We start from the raw sequence: 21,870 nt of genomic DNA on the forward strand, positions 1-21,870 counted from the left end.
AAAAATAAGTAAGAATATTAACTTTACATTTTTCTTTATTTGAAGTGAATATTTAGATATGGCAAAACAAACCAAAATAAAGATATGAAAATTAAAACTGGTTTAGAAAAATGAGAGTACTCACAAAAGTCTTTAGAAATTTTTACAAATGAAAAGACAAGCACCGCTAACATATACAGAACTAAAAATATCAACAAGACTAAAACAAACTATCTAAAAAGAGAAAAAAAATAGGCAAGGACAAATCAGAGACTATAAATTGCCAAAAAAAAAAAAAGAGCTGAAATAATACTCAACTTTACCAGTAATATGAGTAGCATAAGATTTTTAAAAAAATAGTACGAAAGAATTCTTTCCTATCATACTAGCAAGAATGAAAAAGCAATTAATAAGTCAAGAATGGTGGCACTTGACTATAATCCCAGCTACTCACAAGGCTAACACAGGAGAATCACTTGAGCCCAAGAGTTTGAGATCAGCTTGGACAACATAGTGAAACTCCATCTCAAAAAAAAAAAAAAAAAAAAAAGAGGAAGAAGACAGAAAACAAGAAAGAATAATAATATCCACTGTTGGCAAGGATGTGGGAAAACTGGCACTTTTATATACCCGTGGAAATAAAAACTGGGATAGTCCTTTTGGAGAGCAATTTGGTAATTAATTAAAATTTTAAATTTACATGCCTTCTAACTATGGAAATATGTCTTAGAATCCTCTTCCGATGAATACGAAATTACTTACTGATATTCTGAACAAAATTTCAAATAACTTGAAACTATCTAAATGTCTAAGAAGAAAGGAGTGGTTATGAGATGCTCTACAGGCACAAAAAACAATACCGAGAATCCTGACATACTGTCATAGAAAGGGCTCCATCCATAAGGCAAGAAGAGAGCGAGCTGCAGAATTTGAATAGTTTAACCTCACTTTTGTAGCCTCTCCCTCCCCAAAACATTTATATGTATTACGTCTAGGTGTATAGACACACACACAAAACTTAACCCTGGTTGAGTTTAGGAGAGACTTCACTTTTTATTCTCTATCACTTAAGTTTTGTTTGAACTTTTGCAATGAACATGTTTATTATATATTATTTATAATGTATTCCCAAAATAAATTAGCGGCTAGAAGAAGCTTTTTAACACGAATAAAATGACTTCTCTGCAGAAGGCATGTCAGCAACAGGGAAAGACTCCTAAGTAAGCTCTGGGCACCAGCGATGCAGACGAACTTTTGAGACCTTCCCCAACTCCCACTTCACACACAGAAACAAAAGCGCGGTAAGTGACGCTCGCTCACATTTCGTACAGCAGCCTCCCGGCGGTGGCAGTCCTCTCGGCATTCCGCTCGATGGTGTACATCTCATACTGCAACACACAGCAGGCCCGTCACCACCCAGGCCCGGGGCACGTTCTACACCACCTCCAGCCTCCCCGGTGGGCCTTCACGCAGTCCCCTCCGGGGCAAGGGAGGGCCCGAGAGCAAAGCATCACCTGGTGACACGGGACCACACTGGTGGCAGCCCTGCCCAGGGCTGAGCAGCGTGACCCTGCGCTCACTTCCACCCGTCTAGCTCCCAGGACTCACTGGGATAACGTTTCGAAAGTAAGGGACGCTGAGCAAATGGCTGCCACTGGGATGAATGAATGGGAGAGTGGCCTTCCCGGGGCGAAGCCGAGCTGTGCAGCCTCAGAGCAACACCACGCCGCCCCGCGACCCAACCAGCGCGACCCCCAGTGGGCTCCGCCGCGGAGGGGTGTGGACCCAGCGGCGCGCTGAGCGGGAGGCGAGGAGGAGTGCGACGGGCGGGGCGGCCGGGCGCGGAGCTCACACCTCCACGCGGGCCGCCGCGCGGGCCCAGACCTCACCTGGATGTTAAAATCGGCGGGATAGAGGCTGCGGGCAGTGATCAGCCACGCCTTGGCGGCCCACAGGTCCTGCGGCACCAGCTCCCGAGCTCGCTGCACCAGGAACTCACTGTCACTCTGGGCCGACATGACCCAGGAGCGAGCGAGCCGTCGGCCTAACACCGCCGGACCTTCCGGCCCGAAGATTTGGCTACAGCCGCCGCCGCCGCCGCGGGGAGCCACTGCGCATGTCCGGAGACGCAGGGAGGCGCGCGGAGTGGAGCGGAAGCGTGTTCCGGGCTTTGCGAGCAGCCGCCTGAGGTCGGCTCTCCGGGACGTCCAGGTTTACTCTCCCGTGAAACTGGAGTCTGGTCACCGACTCTGCAGGGTTACCTCCAAAATATGGAGAAGTGGATTTCATTCTTGAGGATTCCAGCTTGACCCTGGTCCAGTCAGGGAGCATGCGCGGGAGCCGGGCCCGCAACTGGGAGCTACTTGGCTCTGGGCTTCCTCCGCATTTTTTCCGCGGTCATCGGCTGGAGTCGGGGGACCAGCAGTCAAGGGATGGGAGGCGACTAGTTGTCCCCTGAGGCCTAAAGTCGGGGGATTAGACTGGGTAGAAGTTTGAGAGGACACGCGGCGGGTGTTCACACAGGCGGGAAGGAGCAGGACTGCGCGGGAGCTTCTCAGCCCAAGCCGGTGCTGCAGCCTCCCCGGACCCCGGAGCCCTGCAAAAGTCTGGGGCTCGACTGGGTGGGGTGAGGAGCGTTGGGAGCGTTTGGTCTGGTGCTTCTTTATCTTTCCTAAATCCATCCACGTTTTGAGACTTTTTTCACCTTTATTCTCTGATTCACCCGTGCATTTATTGAACAGCTGACATTTGGAAAGTGTTTTTTCTTGGGTGCTTGTGAGAGCTACGAAGATGTGCGAGATCAAGGGAAAAGTAGCGACACGATTTAAATTATCTTCTCAAGCCAGAATTCCAACCAAGATTTACAGGTTGCTTTTACTAATTTAGAAAACAAAATAAGACCAAAAAACTCTTGACTTCACATGAGTCTGCAAATTTGTGTCTGTCTGCTTTACTTTTGAGTCACCATGGATTTCAGGAACTGCAGGTCGGGTCCATAAATGTCTTGTGGTGAGCTGAAATCACTCCCTGGCAACAGCAACTTCCTTATCACCTGCCTGATGGATCTTGAGATAGTGATCAACTAGACGTTATTTAAACAGGGCTGCTGGAACTGGGTATTTCTGGTCCCATTTGTCAGTGCAATTTGGAAGTTTATTTCCCTATCCCTGAAGATAGGGCTGGAAACAGCCCTTTGTCTTCCAAGTATAGCTATATTGATTAAAGTTCCTTTCCTGTTTTCCACCATTACTTTTTCTGTTTGGTTTTTGGAGTGGTCTGACATGATTAGTTGGGAACCCAAGAGGCAGATTTCTGGCCTATGACCCCTGGAACAAAATCAATGTCACTTTCACCAAACCTTTACATTTGAGAGAAGGAAAAATACTAATTTATGTGCTCTGATGAGAAAGCAGTATTCATTTGGTGAATAGGAAGAATGTGCCCAAAAAGTGAGTTCTGAATATTAGATTTTTGATCCAAGTTTCATGTGCAAAATTGCGTCAACTTCTGTTGCCACTGACTGCCATGTAAAACCAAGAGATAAAGAATTCCAAACTGATTTAATAGAAAATGGAAATTGCAGTGTACTTACATGAAAAAAATATTTTAAATAAATATGAATATATTACTATTTATTGTAATATGTAAAATATCTATTTACTAATTTCAGTAATTTACAAATAAATAATTCTGTTTGTGGTGAATTAGTATATAGTTTTAGATATAAGTATCAAAAAGTGCAGACATAGAAGAGCATATATCATGTAAAGCACCAGTGCTGTCAATCCATTAATATCTAAGCTCTTTTATTTTACTATTGTTTAAGACTTATGAATTTTTTTTCTTTTTTCTTTTTCTTTTTTTGGTACTGGGAATTGAACCCAGGAGTGCTCTACCACTGAGCTAGATCTCCAGCAAACTCGACCCTTCTTTTTTTTTTTTTTTGGAGACAAGAGTCTCACTAAATTGCTGAGACTGGCCTCTAAGTTGTGATCCTCCTTCCTTAACCTCCCAAATTGTTGGGATTGTAGGTGTGAGCCACCCAACCAGTGAAGTTATGGAAATTTGACTTCCCCCTTTATCATATTTTTTTAAAAACTTGATTCTGTTTCATTAGTATCCTCAAAGATGGCAAAGTTTGGCTAAGTTTTCTGCATCAACCTCATCCTGTCACTATGAACCCATTGTAGTATTAGCACTCCAGGAAGCTTTGTGGTTCTAAGCCTGCTGTTCATTTTCCCTCTTGATGCCAGGAACACCCTAAATGTGTGATTTGTAGGCCACTCAATGTGGATTTGATTCCACTCAACAATCAAATAATTTTTGGCTTTGTACAATGGGAGAAGGTAGAAAATTGAATTTAAACAGCAGTCAGGGTATTTTTTTACTTTAGAAAGTGTAGGTCATACAAACAGATTGTAGCTTCAATATGTTTTCATCGTTTCACTGGTTTTAATATATAAGGTATGTGATGCTTTGGATAGGAGATGTCCCCCCAAAGCTCCTGTGTTAATGCAGGAGGTGAAGTAATTAGATTGTGAGATCTGTAACCTAATCAGTGAATTGATCCATTTGAGGGGATTAATTATTTGAATACATCACTGGTGGGTAACTGTAGGAAGGTGAGGTGGGTCTGGAGGAAGTAGGTCACTAGAGGCGTACCCTTAGGATTTATGTTTTATCCTGGCTCATGGCTGTCCCCCTCACCCCGCATCCTGTCAGCAGTGAGGTGCTTGCTGAGCAGCCTTCTTCTGCAGGGCCCTGCTGCCATGATGTCCCACGTCACTTAGGCCCAGAGTGATGGAGTCAGCCAACTATGGACTGAACCTCTGAAACTGTGAGCCAAAATAAATTTCTTCTCTAAGTTGTTTTTGTGAGACAGTTTGGTCACGATTATGAAAAGCCAACCAACAAAAAGTGTCACATCAGAATTTCCAAATGGCAGAAAGGACTGATGTGGGTCATTGAACTTTCAGGTTTTCAAGTTAAAATTGAAGAAACAAAAACAAAGCTGTACACTTGTTCCTGGATCTTCTATTAAATATACATTGTAAATGAACAATTTTAATTTAGGGGATAAATCAGGGAACTCTGGATGTATTTAGATTTTTTTTTGCCAGAAAACAGTAAGATTTGTGGCTATTTTTTAGCCAGCTTCTTAATTTATTGTGGCCTCCAGCTGAACATTTCTCCTGAGTTCATGTTGGCCTCTCACAGTACAGAAGGGGGGTCCCCCACACAGGAAGTCCACTTCTTCTGGCTTGTTCCGTTGTGTCTTGAAGCCTCCTGTCAGAATCTGGGCACCTAACTCAAGTTCTCTATGAACTCTATGTTATGGTTTGGATCTGGAACGTACCCTAAAAGCTCACATGTTGAAGGTTTGGTTCCCAATGCAGCAATGTTCAGAGATGGGGCTTGGGAAAAGTGATCGGATCATGGGGCTCTGACGTCATCAGTGGATTAATCCATTATGGATTTATAATTTGAATAGACTGTTGGGAGGTGGTAGAAACTGTAGAAGATGGAACCTAGTGAAAGGAGTAGGTCCTTGGAAGTATCCCTTTGGAGACTATATCACATCCCCAGGCCCTTCCACTCCTAGCTTTCCAATGACAACTGGGGAGCAGCTTTGCTTGCTCTATGGACTCTTCAAAATACCATCCTAGATCCTTCCTGGCTGTTGAGACTGGCTTGAAATTTCTGCTTTAATAAATACATGGGGGGAGGTGAGTATAACATACATTGTAAACATTGATGCTATAAGAGATTCAAAATTTGGGTATCAATTTAGACTTTCAACAACTATTCCAAGCCATTGTCATGGCTGAACCTCAAGCAGATGACCTTGGCTTTTACTAGAAAGGTTGAAGCCATCAAGCCTTAATTTTGGAGACTATTTTGTTTAGATATTAGGTATTCCCAAAAAGCTCATGCATAAGAATGCAGGATTTTTCCAGAAGTGAGAAGATTAGATTATGATTTGTGATATAATCAATGGGTTAATCCACTGATAGGAATTAAGCAGGCAGGGTGTGGCTGGAGGAGGTAGGTCACTGAGGGAGTGACTTTGGGGTTTGTATTTTGTTGCTGGTAAACAAAGCACTGGGTCTCTCTCTCCCTCTCTCTCTCTCTCTCTCTCTCTCTCTCTCTCTCTCTCTCTCTCTGTCTCCCCCCCTCCCTCCCTCCTTTCCTCCCTCCTCCCTCCCTCCCTCTCCTTCATGGTTACCATCTCCTGAGCTGCTTCTCTGCTTCACACCCTTTTCTGATAAGTTCTGCCTCAGCTCAGGCTCAGAACAACAGAATCTGTTATCTATGGACTGAGACCTCGGAAACTGTGAGCACCAAATAAACTTTTTCTCCTCTAAAATCGTTCTTGTCTTTGGTCACAGCAATGAAAAAGCTGACTAAAATAGACACCATACCCTATTTTTCTTTTAAGACCATATACCTGATCACATATGCATTCATTTGCTACCTTCTGAACCCAGGACTCCTTTTAGTTCTTTGGGGTAGTGTGTTTTTATTGTCTTCACTGTCACTTCTCCTGTGCCTAAAACATACCCTACTAGCTTCATTGGCAGGAAATCTTCCCTCACCCCACTTCTCCTTGTTCCAAAAATGTTTTGTTGTTGTTGTTTGTTTGTTTGTTTTTTGGTATTGAGGATTGAACCCAGGGGCACTTAACCATTGAGCCGCATCCCCAGCCCTTTATATTTTATATAGGGACAGGGTCTCGCTAAATTGCTTTCAACTCTTGATCCTCCTGCCTCAGCCTCCTGAGCCACTGGGATTACAGGCATGTACCACCACACCCGGCTCTACCGTTCTTATACTGTTTTGTTACTGATGGTTTACCAGAGGAAATTCCATCAGATTATCGATTTTATCTGTCTTTATGCTGTTACTTCCTCAGCCCCAAGGACATGCCAGTATATATTAATAATAGGCTAGCAATAAAATTCAGGTGAATTTGAATTCTTTTGACTTTTTGCTTACACATTTGCATAAAATTTATAATTTTATACAGATTTAATTCTGTCTAATTTTGAAGACAAAAAAGATTCCTTTCATTCAAAGCCAAAATCCTCACCCGAGCTCAGAATCTCATACTCAAAGACTCTGCCTTATCTGTTGATCCCACATCTATAGCTTCAATCTATTTTCCTGGTTTCTTCTAATAGTTGATGTGTTTTATTGGGTTGCTGTAGTTTCCCATGGATTACAGTAGATGTTGTGTGCTACGGTTTGAATGTGCTCCCCCCAAATTATGCACTGGAAACCTAATCTCTAATGCAACTATTTGGGGCTGTAGGTATTTAGGTCATACGCACTCTCATTAATGGATTCATGCTGATCTGGAGAGTATGACCTCCTACTGATGAGGGGGATAGACAGATGGAAGTGGTGGGGATGTGAGATTATAGGAATAATTCTATAACATGGGCACACTGTGCTGACTCCCACATGCTTTCTTTTCCAAGAAGCAGTTTACCTGCAGCCCTGTCTGCCCTAAGTGGACAGGATATGTTACATTCCTCAGCAAACTATCTATTATCTACAGAAGAAATGTAGGCCCACAATAATGTCTATAAGAGGAACTCAAGTTTCCCTGAAGGGGGAGACTCTTCTGCCCCTTTTCATAGACCTATGATAAGGATAATTCATACTAACAATAAAACCTGTAAGACTGAGTGGTTAAGAATCCGATTACAATTGGTCAGCATGGGTCCAGGTGACCTAGAGTTGTCATGGCAGTGGGGACTTGAAAATCTGATGTTATTCTGCTGTCATCAAGTCAAGCGGTAGACCTGGGAGGGACTCTGGAAACTTCTCTGGGATCCCGAATAAAACTGTAGTGCAGGAGAGACACATGGTTCCTCTCCTCTCTGAGAGGCCCCATTCTCTCCCTTTTCCCTTTGCCTGTCCCTTCAATAAACTCAGGCTTATTACTCTGAGTGACATGTCTGAAATCATTATGATTTAGTAACAAGAATCAGGGTTTGAAGGGGGATCTTGCCTCAGTTTCTTGGAAGGTCCCAGCTCTGTAACCTACCACCCCCCAACACACTGCATCCCCCTTCCCATGTGATGCCTTCCGCCATGTCATAATGCAGCAAGAAGACCATCACCAAATTCCAGTGACTTGACCTTGGATTCCCCAGCCTCCAGAACTGTGAGAAAATACATTTCTTTTCTTGAAAAATCACCCAATTTCAAGATTCCTTGAGAAGTTAGCCATGGGGGTGATAAGTTTAAAAATGTTTAGTGCCCTTGCATTTAGGGGTAGGGATGGCAAATGTATTAACATAACTATGTTTCAGGGTCCTCCTCTGATATATCAGGTTGTAAGGGTCCAGCGAAACGAACCATCGGAGTAAGAGACCACAAGAGACTGTCTTATGCAAAAGCAGAAGGGTGGGTTTATTTGGAGACCAGCATGCTGGGGCCCAAGCTCTCTATAGCAAAGAGAGATAGAGCCCTGAGAACAGCTTGAGCAGAGCTTATATACTTTCCCTGGAGAGGGCAGCGAGAGAAGTTACATTTTGTAGTTTGGCAGTTGGAGACAGCTCTTTCTGGGAACAAGATTAGCAGACAGTCCATAGTTGGGGACAGCACATTCTGGGAACAAGATTAGCAAACAGTTCTTAAGATTTCAACAGTGTTTTGTTAAGCATATAGAGAAACGGAGTGACAAGTACTTTTTTTATTAACCTTTCAAGGTCAAGGCTGGATCTATCGGAGACCAAATCCATGCCCAGCTTTTTCCCCTTCTTCACCCTGCACCTCTGCCCTCCACCATGGGTTTTTCTTGAAGAACATCCCCTCAGTAAATCATGTGCCCCCAAGTCCCTGTCTCGGGCACCTCTAGATAACCCAGCCTAAGACCATAGTTACTACTGGACGTGGGAGTTACAGGAGGTGCCTCAGTGAATCCTCAGGATGCCGGACATAGCTGAGGTCATAATTTGAGTGATTTGAATTCTGTGGCATGCCTTGGATTTCCAGTGTTTTCTTTTTCCCAGTATATCCATGTATGGGGAGCTCAGAATTTTATTATAAGAGTTTTTTCCATCACCACATGCCTTGGTCCATTTAGTGCTGCTGTGATAGTACCACAGGGGAGGGTTCTGGCTGGGGAATCTGAAGAACAGGTGCTGGCATCTGATGAGGGTCATCTTCCTATGTCCTCATGCAGCAGAAAGTAGAAGGGCAAGAAAAGACAATGCCAAAGCCTCACATGGCAGACCCACAGAGAGGACTCGCGCCTGCAGGAGACGTTCCTCCATTCATGAGGAGCCCTCTTGTCTTAAATACTCCTCCTGAAAGGCCCCGTCTCCAGGTTCTCTTGCATTGGAAACTAAGTTTCTTATAGAAATTTTGGAGGAGATACATTCAAACCCTAGCACCACTGTTCATACCTTTTATTCTATTAGGCAGAACCCCAAGAGGAAACAGAGGTATAGATGGTCCCAAATATATGAGAGTGACTTAGAATATTTTTAGTCTTATCATGGTTATTGGGACAGGCCCCAAATGCCTGTAGTTAGGCTCCCTTGACAAGACTTCTGGCAGGCTCTCCCATGTTGTTAGTGTGTAGCCAGGGCTGGTAACCAGCCATGTTATGGTTAGTCAAGGCCAGAAACACTGATTCAGAAGACAGAAGAGAGAGATGGAGAGGAGCAGGACCAGACTCATCTCTTCATAAGCAACCCACTCCCACAATAGCAGCATGAATCCATTTGTGAGGGTAGAGCCCTGGTGACCTGGTCACCTCTCAAAGTCCCTGCCTCCCAACATGGTTGCATGAGGATTGATTTTTCAACTTAATGTGGGATACATCCTACCCATATCTGCTTTCTTCTTCCTCCTCTTTATCCTCCTCCTTTTCAGTGGTTGATGTAGAGGTTTCATAATATGTTTACAATTAACCCATTCACTGTGTCATTTCGTCAGTAGTGTGGGTCCCTTAAAATAACAATAATTCTAATTCCTCCCTCTTGTTCCTGGTATAGCTACTCTCATTAGTTTTACTTATATAAGCATAAACACGCATAATCAGGTACATAGATGCTTTATTATTTTGAACAAACTGTCATCTGCTAGATCAGTTAAGAATAAGAACAACAGAAGTTTTCACTTTACTTTCATTTACTCAATCTTCTAGGTTCTTCCTTTTTTACATAGATTCATGTTTCTGACTTATGTGCTTTTCCCCAACCCTAAAAAACTTTGCATAGTATTTCATATAAATCAGGCAACAAATTCCCTCAATTTTGTTTAGTTTCTTTCTCTCTCCTTCACTTTGAAGGATAATTTCACAGCGTACCAAAATCTAGATTGGTGACTTTTTTTCTCTCAACATTTTGAATATTTCGCTCTACTCCCTTTTTGTTTTTATGGTTTTTGAGGAAAAGTCAGATGCAATCCTTATCTTTGCTCTATAGCCATAGTGTATTTTTTTCTCTGACTTTTTAGTATTTTTAAAATTCACCTTTGATTTTCTGTAGTTTGAAAACAATCTGCTTGCATGTAGGGTTTTTTTTCCCTCTAACTTTTCTGTTTGTTTGTTTTTCTGACCTTGTTCTTGCTTCATGCTTTCTGATCTGTGGCTTGGTATTGAAAGGTTAATAAAATAGGTACTTGTCACTCTGTTTCTCTATATGCTTAACAAAACACTGTTGAAATCTTAAGAACTGTTTGCTATTCTTGTTCCCAGAACGTGCTGTCCCTAACTGTGGACTGTCTGCTAATCTTGTTTCCAGAATGAGCTGTCCCCAACTGCCAAACTACAAAATGTAACTTCTCTCGCTGCCCTCTCCAGGGAAAGTATATAAGCTCTGCTCAAGCTGTTCTCAGGGCTCTATCTCTCTTTGCTATAGAGAGCTTGGGCCCCAGCATGCTGGTCTCCAAATAAACCCACCCTTCTGCTTTTGCATAAGACAATCTCTTGTGGTCTCTTACTCCGACGTTTCGCCGGACCCTTACAGTATCTCATAATCATTTGGGAACATTCTTAGTTGTTATTGTTTCAAATATTTCTTCAGTTCCTCTCTTTCTTTCTTCTCCTTCTAATATTCCCATTATGCATGTTACACCTTTGGTCATTGCCCCACAAACCTTGGATATTCTGATGATTTTTAGTCTTTATGCTCCTTGTTTTTCAGTTGTGTTTCTACCAATAGATCCTTAAAGTCAGAGATTTTTTTTCCTCAGCCATAACCAGTCGATTAGTAGATCCATCAATGGCATTCTTCACTTCTGTTAGTGCTTTTTTATTTCTAGCGCAGCTCATTAGAATACTCATTATATGTATATTTGTATTTTTGGTACTGGGGATTAAACTCAGGGGCACTCAACACTGAGCCCTATTTTGTATTTTATTTAGCAACAGTATCTCACTGTGTTGCTCAGCACCTTGCTTTTGCTGAAGCTGGCTTTGAACTCACAATCCTCCTGCCTCAGCCTCCAGAGCCACTGGGATTTCAGGCCTGCACCACTGCACCCAGCCTCATTCTACTTTATAGGATGAAGTGCTACCCAACATTAGAATCTCATATAAAAGCCAGTTATATTCTTAAACTAATTGCATTATAATTTTTAAAACTACCTCTTTTGATCCCTTGGTAGCTGCTCTATAGAGGGGTATAAACTTCAGTGGTGTTGGGGTGGGAATTTCATCAGTGACTTTATGACTCTGCTCCTCTGCCATCAGCACCCACGATCAGAACACAGACCCCCAACATTTGGAGAACAAAGTCCTTATTGTCTCCCCCAGTTCCTGCAAGCCACTCTAGAGGCACTATCCCTGCATGCCATAGGCATGGGGGTAGGAGGATACATGATTGTGCACTAATCTGACACTGATCAAAAGCAACCATAATTTATTGGCCACTTTCCCTGGAAGCTCAAACCTTTTGAATAGACTAAAGAATTTGAAATCCTTGCATAAGACAGATTCTGCCTATACACTTGTCCTCAGAGAGACAGATACCTTCTCTGACACTTTAGCCTGACATTTTGGTACAGCTCATTTTAAATGTTCAGTGTCAACATTCTAATTTAACATTTATGAAAACTGATTGCAAGTTGGAATTTAGAATCATTGAGAGTCACAGGTGGAAATTAATTTTTAATAACATTTATGGGCTTCTTTGGGTTATTTCTCAGATTATGCAAGGTCAAAAGAAAGCATGATTGTGTGTATAAATAAGAGGTAGCGATAGCAGACCAGTAGAGAAAAGATTGTGTTCCTGGAGAATTATAGCTTTAAGATCATCCTAAAACCATGGATTTGCCACTATGATGAAAATGAGAAGGTGGCATAAATTTAGATTAAAAAAATTTTACATGACTGTAAAGTGGCATCTATCACCAGGACAGAATGCTCTGGCTGAGTCCTCATAATGAGGGAAAAGTACTCAAATCTTATTTTCCTCTTGTGTTAGGCCTTCTTTTATGGCTTTATCCTAGTTTTAAATTAACTTTTTGTCTCCATGCATCATTTATACATGATCATGGATTTTTTTATGGGTCTATAAAAAAATACCTGATGCTAAGTAATATATAGAGAAAGTAGGTTTATGGAGCACAGTATTCTGGTGGCCAGAAAGTCCCAACAGCATGGTGCTGGCATCTGGCAGGAGCCCTCTGTGTTACAACATGGCAGATGGCATCAAATACCAGAAGCATGTGTTCAAGTGTGCAGAAGAGATCATGTGAGAGAGAAAGCAAGAAACAACCTTTTTTTTTTTTTTTAAATAAAAAGGGAATTTATTAGGTTGGCTTACATGACCAGAAGAAGAAACAACCCTTTTTTGGCAGGGATTGAGGGGGTACTAATCCTGTCCCACAATATCAGGCAATTTCTTAAGAGACAGCATTAATCAATTCTTAATAGTTGAGTCCCTATAATTTAATTACTTTCTACTAGGCTGGCTCTCTCAAGGGTCCCACACATCTTTCATTATCACTGTTGAAGAACAAGCTTCCAGCACATGAAACTTTTGTGGACAAACCAAATCCAAACCATGGCAGTTTTCCAATCAAATAGCAATTTCTTTGAGGTCAACAATCATATTTTAATGCCTTTTTTATGTCATACACTTATAGGTACAATTGTTATTCATGTATATTTAGTAATTATTCAGGGCATGAGAAACCTAACCCCTTTTAACTTGTAACTCATAAGGATGGAAATACATTTATTTTTGAAGATACAACATTAATAAGAGTTCTGGTGGGAATGAAAGCAAAATTCTTCTTCATAGACAGGAGTAATATTTTCCTAGATTGGGCTCCAAATTCTCTCATTACTTTTATTTTTACTGGGTCCCATTTGGTATATTAATAATTCATTAGCATGTATACAGGTTGATAGCTTGATGTTTTAAATTTGGTTCTAAGTCATTAAATGAAACAAATGAAACCATTTCAAATTGGAAAAGGACACTATTATTCAATGTTAACTGTAGAACACCTTGTAATAGTTTGAGAATCACTACCATAAATCATCCAAATATCCCATGAATTTAACAGTTCAGCATTCAAACTTTATTCCGTATACAGTATCTTTTGCAAAAACCCATTGCTTTTATTCATTAGAATTGTGCAACACTTAACTTTCTTGAAGTGATACATAACCATTATAGGGAATTAGAAAAATGCAGAAAAGCCCAAGAAAACAAATATAAATTACTCATAATTCCATCATTAAGAAATTACCACTTTTACCATTATAGAATATTCATACAGTCCTTTAAAAAAAAATCCTTTTCCCCACTTACATTCTATATTTTTAAGGAGAAATACAAGCAATCCAATAGGGAAAAAATGGGCAAGAATAGGTACTTCATAAAGACTATTTCTAAATAACTAATTATCAGTTATTTAGAAAAAAGGAAAATATAAATTAAGATGTCAAAAAGATAACATCTACATAGCCATACAACTATTAGAATTAAATAGAATAACAATAATTGGTACTATTCACCATGTAAAACAATGGAAACTCACAGTTTGAGAGTGACAAATAGTTACAGACAATTTGGAAAACTGACATTAACTATTCAAGCTGAAGATCTGCACATTTCACCTAGCAATTGTCCTTGTAAATATTTACACAACAGAATGGTAAGCTCTTGTGCAATAAAAGACATATAGAGGAATGTTCATGATAGCATTATTCATTTATTTATTGTTTACTAAGATTAAATGCGGCCAAATGACTATCCAAACAAATTATGGCAAACTGGGTTCCCATCCACATTGTAGAAGATTGCCAACTCTATCCATCCTCTACAACAGGTATTATCATTTAATGATTAATCTTTTCCAATGTGATCAAACACATTCTTTTTTTCCCCTTGCTTAAATAGGCATTTATTTAACTATTGTCAAGGTAGAACATTTTAAAATATATTTGTTGGCAATTGTGGATTTTCTGTATCTTTGCTCATTAAAAAAAAACTGTAAATCTAGATTTAAAACTTAAATTTACACTTATGTTTTCTTGTTAATTTAAAAATATTATTAGAAAACAAAATTATTGATCTTCTGCTCTTATATGCATACTTTCCCCAGAATTCCTTATAATCTTCTGATGCATTAAAAAATGGTGTTCTTATTGTGAAACAGAACAGGACATAGAAAGCCACATAAAGCATATAAATCCACATAAACCACATGAAGCATAATCCTAAGGCACCTATCCTGTACCTACTTCCCTGATGATGAAATAGAAGTTTCCGTCTCCCCAGAAATCCCTTCCTATGTTCACCCCTATTTCCTCCCTTCCTCAAGAAGTACTCACTATCCTGACTTATACAATAAGTTTCTGTGCCAGGTGTGGTGGCACAAGCCAGTGACTCAGGAGGTTGGGACAGGAAGATAGGAAGTGCAAGTTGGAGGCCAGTCTTGGTGACTCAGCAAGACTGGAATGAAACTCGGTGGTAGAGCGACCCTCGTTTCAATTCCCAGGACTGCAATAAATGAATAAATAGAAATAAAACCTTCCTGTGAATCCACAGAGTTTCATGACCCAACTGTGCATCCCTAGACATTGTAGCTTAGTGTCATCCATTAAAAATTAATATGGACCCTTTGTTTGTTATTTTAAAATTGAAATATGATTCACATGCCATAAAGTTCACTCTTATAAAGAATACAATTCAGTGGGTTTTTATTATGTTCTGACAGTTCTGCAACCATGATCACTATTTTACTCCAAAACATTTTCATCATCCCCAAGAGAGACCCTGTACCAATTAGCACTCACTTCCTGTTCTCCTTTCACTCCATCCCTGGGAAACACTTATCTAATTTCTGTTCTGTGGATTTGCCTAGTTCGGGCATTTCATATAAATGGAGTCATATAGTCTGTGACTTTTTGGTCTGACTCATTGTACTTAATATATTTTTCAAAGCTCATCGTGTTGTATTGCATGTATGAGTATTGCATCCCTTTTTATGGCCAAATAATATTCCATTTTTTGTATATGCCACATTTTGTGTGCCTATTCATCAATTGCTCGGGACTTGTGTTATTTTTTTCATTTCAACCAGTATAAATAATGCTGCCACTAACATTTTTATACAAGGTTTTGTGTGAACATATGTTTCAATTCCTCTGGGTCTATCCTTGGGAGGAGGATTGCTGGATCATATAGCAGCTCTCTGGTTAACTTCTTGAGGAATTGCCAAAATGTTTTCCACGGCAGCTGCACCATTTTACATTCCCACCAGCAATGTACGCCTTCCGATTTCCTTGCCAGCCTTTGTTGCATTGATTTGTCTTTTAAGACTCTTTTATTCTACACTGCCCCCTGAACAATCCCCCTCCCCATTTTTCCCTAACAATTAGTCTATTGAAGAAACCAGGGTGGTTGATCTTTAGATTCCCCCCCACAATTTGGGTCTATTCATGATGAAGTCTAAAATGTCATCTCATTTCTGCAAATTGGCAGCTATATCCCGAGACTGGATCGCACTGGGTTGGATACATTTGGCAAGAGTGGGAACGCTGGGACGAGTTCTTTCATCCAGAGGCACATGATGTCTGATGGTGTCTTTTACTGGGATGTTTGCAGCTGTTGATTCTTCATGCCTAGATCCATGAATTCACTGGGGCTGCAGAATGATGATGTTCAAATTCTAGCACTTCTCTTTCATTTGTTGGCTGGAATATTTTATAAATATAATTTTGGTTACCTTATGGTTCAATATAGGGTATGGTTCACACTAGAGGGGAAAAATAAAATAAATGCTCTATTTCCTTGATTAACTGGTTTTTTAAAGATAATTAACTGGTTTCCTGTCAAACTCTGAAAGTGATTAATTTCATTTTAAAATATGGCATTTATCGTGAATTCTTGGATGGAACTGTATTTGATGGATTTCAACCCACTGCAGTTATCACCTTTCCGGAGTTAATGGTGCCATCTTGGGCTAGTGGAGTGCGCGCTGGGGGCTGACTGCACGGAGGCCTTCCAAGGCTTCTTTTTCACATGGTGTAACAAGATGGACCCGGGCATCTTCTACATCTTCTGTTTTGGACCTGTTTTCCCTTTGCCTCAATAAACCTTTCTTCTTTGTTCGTTTGTTTCTGTTTCACTCTCATTAATGGATTCATGCTGATCTGGAGAGTATGGCCTCCAGATTTTTAAAAGAATGTGTGTTTTTATCCATTCCTACTGGTTGCCCGATATTGCATTGTAATTCACGCAATCATTTCCATTTGGTGAAACATTTACTATTTGTAGTTTCTCATACACAGTCATGCATCATTTACTGATGACCACGTAGTTCTGAGAAATGTGTCCTTAGGCGATTTCATTATTTTGTTAGTGTCACAGAATATTCCTACACAAATCTGAACAATAGAGCCTACTACACACCTAGGCTACCTGGTGTGGCCCGTTGTTCCTTGGCTCCTAACCTTTGTTGAATGTTATTATACTGAATGCTGTACGCAGTTGTAACACAGTGGTATTTGTGTATCTAAACACAGGAAAGGTAAAGTAAAAATACCTTATAAAAGTTATAAAATGGTTATACTATATAGGGCACTTACCATCAATGGAAAAAAAATCTTTTTCATTCCTAGCTCTGGGATGTGACATAATATATGCTATAAAAAACATACTTTTATGAATTTCTACTTTCTAACTAATTTCTTGAATTTCAATCCCCATTCACAAGTTCCCTTCTTGTCTTCTCCTTTCCTGTTATTAGTATCCTCCTTCTCTAACAGTGGGAAGCCTGATTCCCTTTACCCTCAATATATTGGCCCATTTGTGTGTCGACCTGCCTCCTCTGGATGTCTGGTCACCCAGGAGGGGCCACTGGACATCAGGCTGTCCCTCATGCTGACTCAGCCACTTGGAGTTTGACAGTTTACAGGGGCCTGTGGATACTGGGGTCCTTCCCTCCACCCCTCCTGACTCTGTGCAGATCCTGATCCTGCTCCCTGGGCTCCACACTTCTCTGCCCCCGCCTCATCTCCAACATACCTGGATGCTATCTTGCTAGGTGTCACCCCATGACCTAGTGATTCTAGGACCAAATTATTCATAATGAAAAGAAGGAAAAAGCAGAAGATAAAGGCAGCAAGGAAGACATAATGTACATTTTTAAGTGAAGAAACCATAAAAAATGCATTTTGGGCAAAATTTGTGCATGCAGAGGAACTCTGGACATGCCATGCCTAGATTGTCCACAGTGGCTATCCCTGGGATGCTGGGTCGTGGGCTCATTTTCTTTTCCTTTTTTGCTCGTCTCTATTTTTTTTTCTCCTACATATCCTCTTTGTGTTCCTCCCCATTTTTGGAGAGTAGATACTAATGAGCACAATTTGTTTTGATAATAAGAAAACTAAGTAGAAACTGTATTTTTAAATATAAAAGCAAGTTCTATAATTAAAGCCATTTTTCCCCCTTCCTGAGTGAAGAGTAATAGTGCAGTTCTTAGGATGACCTGAGTTTTTCTTTTAACTTAAAAAAAAAAAAGTTTGTTTTTTTTTTTTTTTTTTTGAAGCCGGGCTATCCAGAAAAAAATGCTGGTTATTTTATTTGTTAATTGCTTGAATCGGAGGTTCAATCTTTTTTCCATTGCTAACTAATATTGCAAATTAGAACTAATTTTCCTAACTGGCTTATTGATTCACTAAAAAATCATTCACCTGTGATGGACAACGTGGTGAGTGGAGGGGGAAAAAGACAGAGACAAGTCTCCTGGTCTCTTTCACACTCTCAGACTCTAATAAAAATATTATTAACATTTCCAACTATGGTAAGTCCAGCTGCCCTGAAACTAGCATAAAAGCTAATCCATCCAAAAGTGAGCTATATCTATTTAAATATCTAGTTCCTAGAATTGGAATTGGTAGAATATAGGTGGTTGCCTGTAACCAATTGGTTTCAGGAAAATAAGTACATGCAAATGCTTGGTGGAATGCTATTATTATAACACCACTCTGTAACGTCCCTGTGAACAGTTATTCCATATCTGTAATTTCTTGATGGGCTTACTTAGGATCAACTTCACATTCAAAAACAGACTCCTTTTAGAAGGATTTCTCCCATGAATTCGTACTCTTCGTTTTTTGGACCTTTCTCCAGTGAAGTTTTATGCCTTTGTAATAGTGATTTTGGCACCTGAAGCTTTTTCCCACTCTTGACTGGTTTTTGAACAAACCACACTTGCCTGGGCCCCCTTGGATTCCAGCTGCAGAGATTTAGGGCCCATTGCAAAATCTTTCATATGACTGTATAGAGGGAACCCGACAGGCAACAACAGCCTTTGGCACTAGGTTTTTATTTTTCTGGTTCTTTTGTGTGGATTCTTTTCCTTCTTTATGTCCACGGACATTATTTTAATGATCCATTTTCAGGGAGATTAATTATACCCTTGGCACATCTGCTTTCCCATTTGAAAATTTTCTTTCCGTGACAGGATTGGAAAATAATAGAAAACAGTTATACAGCTGCCTCAGTTACCAACACAACAAAACCACCACGTAGCTGGCTACTTTATTTTTTCTCTCTTTTTCTCAATACCTTCCAAATGCAGTATTCTTTGTCCTCAAAGCTTTGTGTCTGACTGAGGTTACGAGTTGATGATTATTGTGTGAAGAATTTAGCAAAAGTATTAATGTGCCCTGATTGTAGATTCACAACAAAGCAGTTTTTTTTTTCCTTTGGGTTTTCTTTTCAATTCTTGAAAAACTACTTGTGTAATACATTTCTACATGTTCTATACGGGGATATACAAACTTTGCAAAGTGTATAGTGTAAAAATCACAGATCTTACTTTCTAGGACACTGATCTCCATATCAACATATTATAGTGAATATGATTCTAGTAAATGGGCTTAGAGTGAATTTAAGACCAACTGTGTATTCAGATCAACAAAAAAAAAAAACACGTTAGAGATGCATGTTAAAAGTTAAAAAGCATAAAAACCCTCTAACCTTATAGGAACAACCTGTTTTTTGTATGAAATTCACAAAAAAAGACAAGTCAAAAAGAAGACATAAATAACCCATAATTCTAACATCCAGAGGTCACCACCATTAATAGTTAGCATTAATGCTTTCAAAAGGATTAGCTTTTATTTTTAAATCATACATGTTCGTTAAACAAAATAACAAAAGAATAGAAAAAATAGTGTCATTAATAATGATAATAGCAAAACAATGATGATGGCTACTCTTTTTATTTTTTTAATGGCTACTTTATTGACATTTCCAGTCCTATGGTAAGAGTGCACATACATGAAGGAAAACACAATGCTTTTTTGGTTAACATTTGGCATAGTAATTTCTAATCCTTTCTTTCCTTCTGCATATAGGCATTTCAAGACATATATAGTTATAATTGTATAATAAAGTAGTTTTTTTATACCAGGGATTGAACCCAGGAGTGCTTAACCACTGAGCCACATCCCAGCCCTTTTTAAAATATTTTATCTAGAGACAAGGTCTCACTGAGTTGCTTAAGGCCTCGCTAAGTTGCTGAGGCTAGCTTTGAACTCATGATCCTCCTGCCTCGGCCTCCTGAGCCGCTGGGATTACAGGCATGCACCGCTATGCTTGGCTATAAGAAAGACAGTTTTAACCTCTGATTTTTCCATAAATATTTTTCTGTAGTCTTACATATTCTTTGATATCATTTTAATAGTATATCATCAAATAATTCTTTAAAAATACTCTTTCATGCGTTGTCTAATATTTCATTCAATTAGTATATATAATCCATTTCATAATTTCCATGTTGAACATTTATTATTTTTGCTTTTTGCATACACGGATGCAGATCAACTAATGAGGACACATTCTGCACCATGTGTTGTTAGGTGACTTTGTCACTGTGTGACCATCGTAGTACTTAAACAAACCTAGGTAGTTCAGCCCACCACATAGCTAGGCTAGTTGGCATAGCCTGCTGCTCCTGAGCTACGAACCTGTAGAGCCCATCACTATACTGAACACCTAGGTGATTGTCACACAGTGGTATTGTGTATCCAAACATGTCAGAACATAGAAAAGGTACAGTATAAAAGACAAAAAGATAGCCTGCCTGTAGAGGGCACTTACCTGCAGGACTGGAAGTTGCCCTGGTGAGTCAGTCAGGGAGTGGGGCGGGGGGTGGGGGGAGGTGAACGAGGACACAGAGGATGTGACTGTGCCCTGCTGTAGACGTTATAACCCTGCACACTGAGGCCACACCAACTGAATGCATGCTGTCTTTGATGATGACTGAATTTAATCATCTGCCCAAGTTTGTAGCATTATTTCCTTTTTAAATCAACTGTTTATCCGTTGTGATGCTGCTTGTTTCCTCAAAAAAAAAAAAGCATGATTTTTAAACCACAAGCAGAATACATGCTTTTTGTAAAATTAAAACATAAAATGCACACAATAAAACAGAAACTTCCCTCTTTTGCAGTATCTCCTTAATCACTCCCATAGCAGTGGTCTGGTGTGTACGTCTGTACATCTCCAGGCCTTTCTCTAACATTAGGTGTTATGCCCATTTCCCCGCCTTTAAAATTTTGGTGGTGGGGGAAATGGGTTTGATGTGGGTTTACAAGAAATTTACTTCTATTCCTGATGTGTTGAGTGGTTTTAAAAGGTATTCACATTTGTCACTTGTACTTGCTAGAAATTATATCATATTTATACTATGTAGTATAAATACATAATTATATATAATATAATAACATCAATTATATTTTATATTATATATATTTAAATCATATTTTTATTACATATATTTCCTATTTGTTGTTAGTCTGTTTGGTTATTTTATTCTTCCTATCAAATTTGCTGATTATTTTCTTTTATGCTTGAAAAAATGTTTTTTTAGCTTACCAAGGCTTTTTTTTTAAATCTAAAGACACTTTGAGTAAAAAGTTCTGTTTTCTGCCATTTTAAAGTTTTCATATGTATTGCAAAGTGATGATCTAAGATAATTTGTGTTTTTTTTTCAAGAAAGTGATTTCAGTATACATTGTGAGATAATAAACTAAAAACAAATTTATTTTCGATTATATTGTAAACCAGGTCTCCTCAAGCCATGGGCTATAGGAGTTTCATCTCCCTCATTGCACCACCTCTGGTTTGATGTCTTAAATTCTGAAGTATCAGAGGGTCTCGGTCTGGTCTACCTTGCTTAATTGATTTCTGTGTGAATTTTGTTTTTTTAAAGGGTCACATAATAATAGGTATCATACTTTGAAAGAGGAGCTCTCCCTGCATACAAACGTTTCTTCGTTTCCCCTTGGTTTATATGGTATCTCTATACCATTACCTCACTGCTCTAATATTCACGATTCATAGTAAGTTTTGAAACCACAAAGTGTGGGAATTCCAACTTTGTTCTTTTTAAGGTTAT

At 39.7% G+C, this 21,870-nt stretch overlaps 1 protein-coding gene across 10 annotated transcripts in view; it reads right to left on the minus strand.

The window, feature by feature from the left end:
• Positions 1-2,091, minus strand: part of Ints10 (integrator complex subunit 10) — a 33,049-nt gene extending 30,958 nt beyond the window's left edge. For 6 of the 10 annotated variants that reach the window (XM_013360347.4, XM_040293390.2, XM_078030931.1 and 3 more), the window contains exons 1-2: positions 1,869-2,090; positions 1,300-1,367 (exon numbers count right to left, since the gene is read on the minus strand). In XM_013360347.4, coding sequence (XP_013215801.1) covers positions 1,300-1,367; positions 1,869-1,997 — 197 coding nt within the window. In that variant the 5' untranslated portion in view covers positions 1,998-2,090. Of the gene's footprint in view, positions 1-1,299; positions 1,368-1,868 lie in introns of all 10 variants that reach the window. The other 4 variants (XM_021729094.3, XM_078030930.1, XM_005329285.5 and 1 more) reach the window with 2 other exon arrangements.
• Positions 2,092-21,870: the final 19,779 nt, after the last annotated feature.

The sequence above is a fragment of the Ictidomys tridecemlineatus genome, chromosome 14, assembly GCF_052094955.1.
Source record: "Ictidomys tridecemlineatus isolate mIctTri1 chromosome 14, mIctTri1.hap1, whole genome shotgun sequence".
Classification (NCBI taxonomy): Eukaryota; Metazoa; Chordata; class Mammalia; order Rodentia; family Sciuridae; genus Ictidomys; species Ictidomys tridecemlineatus.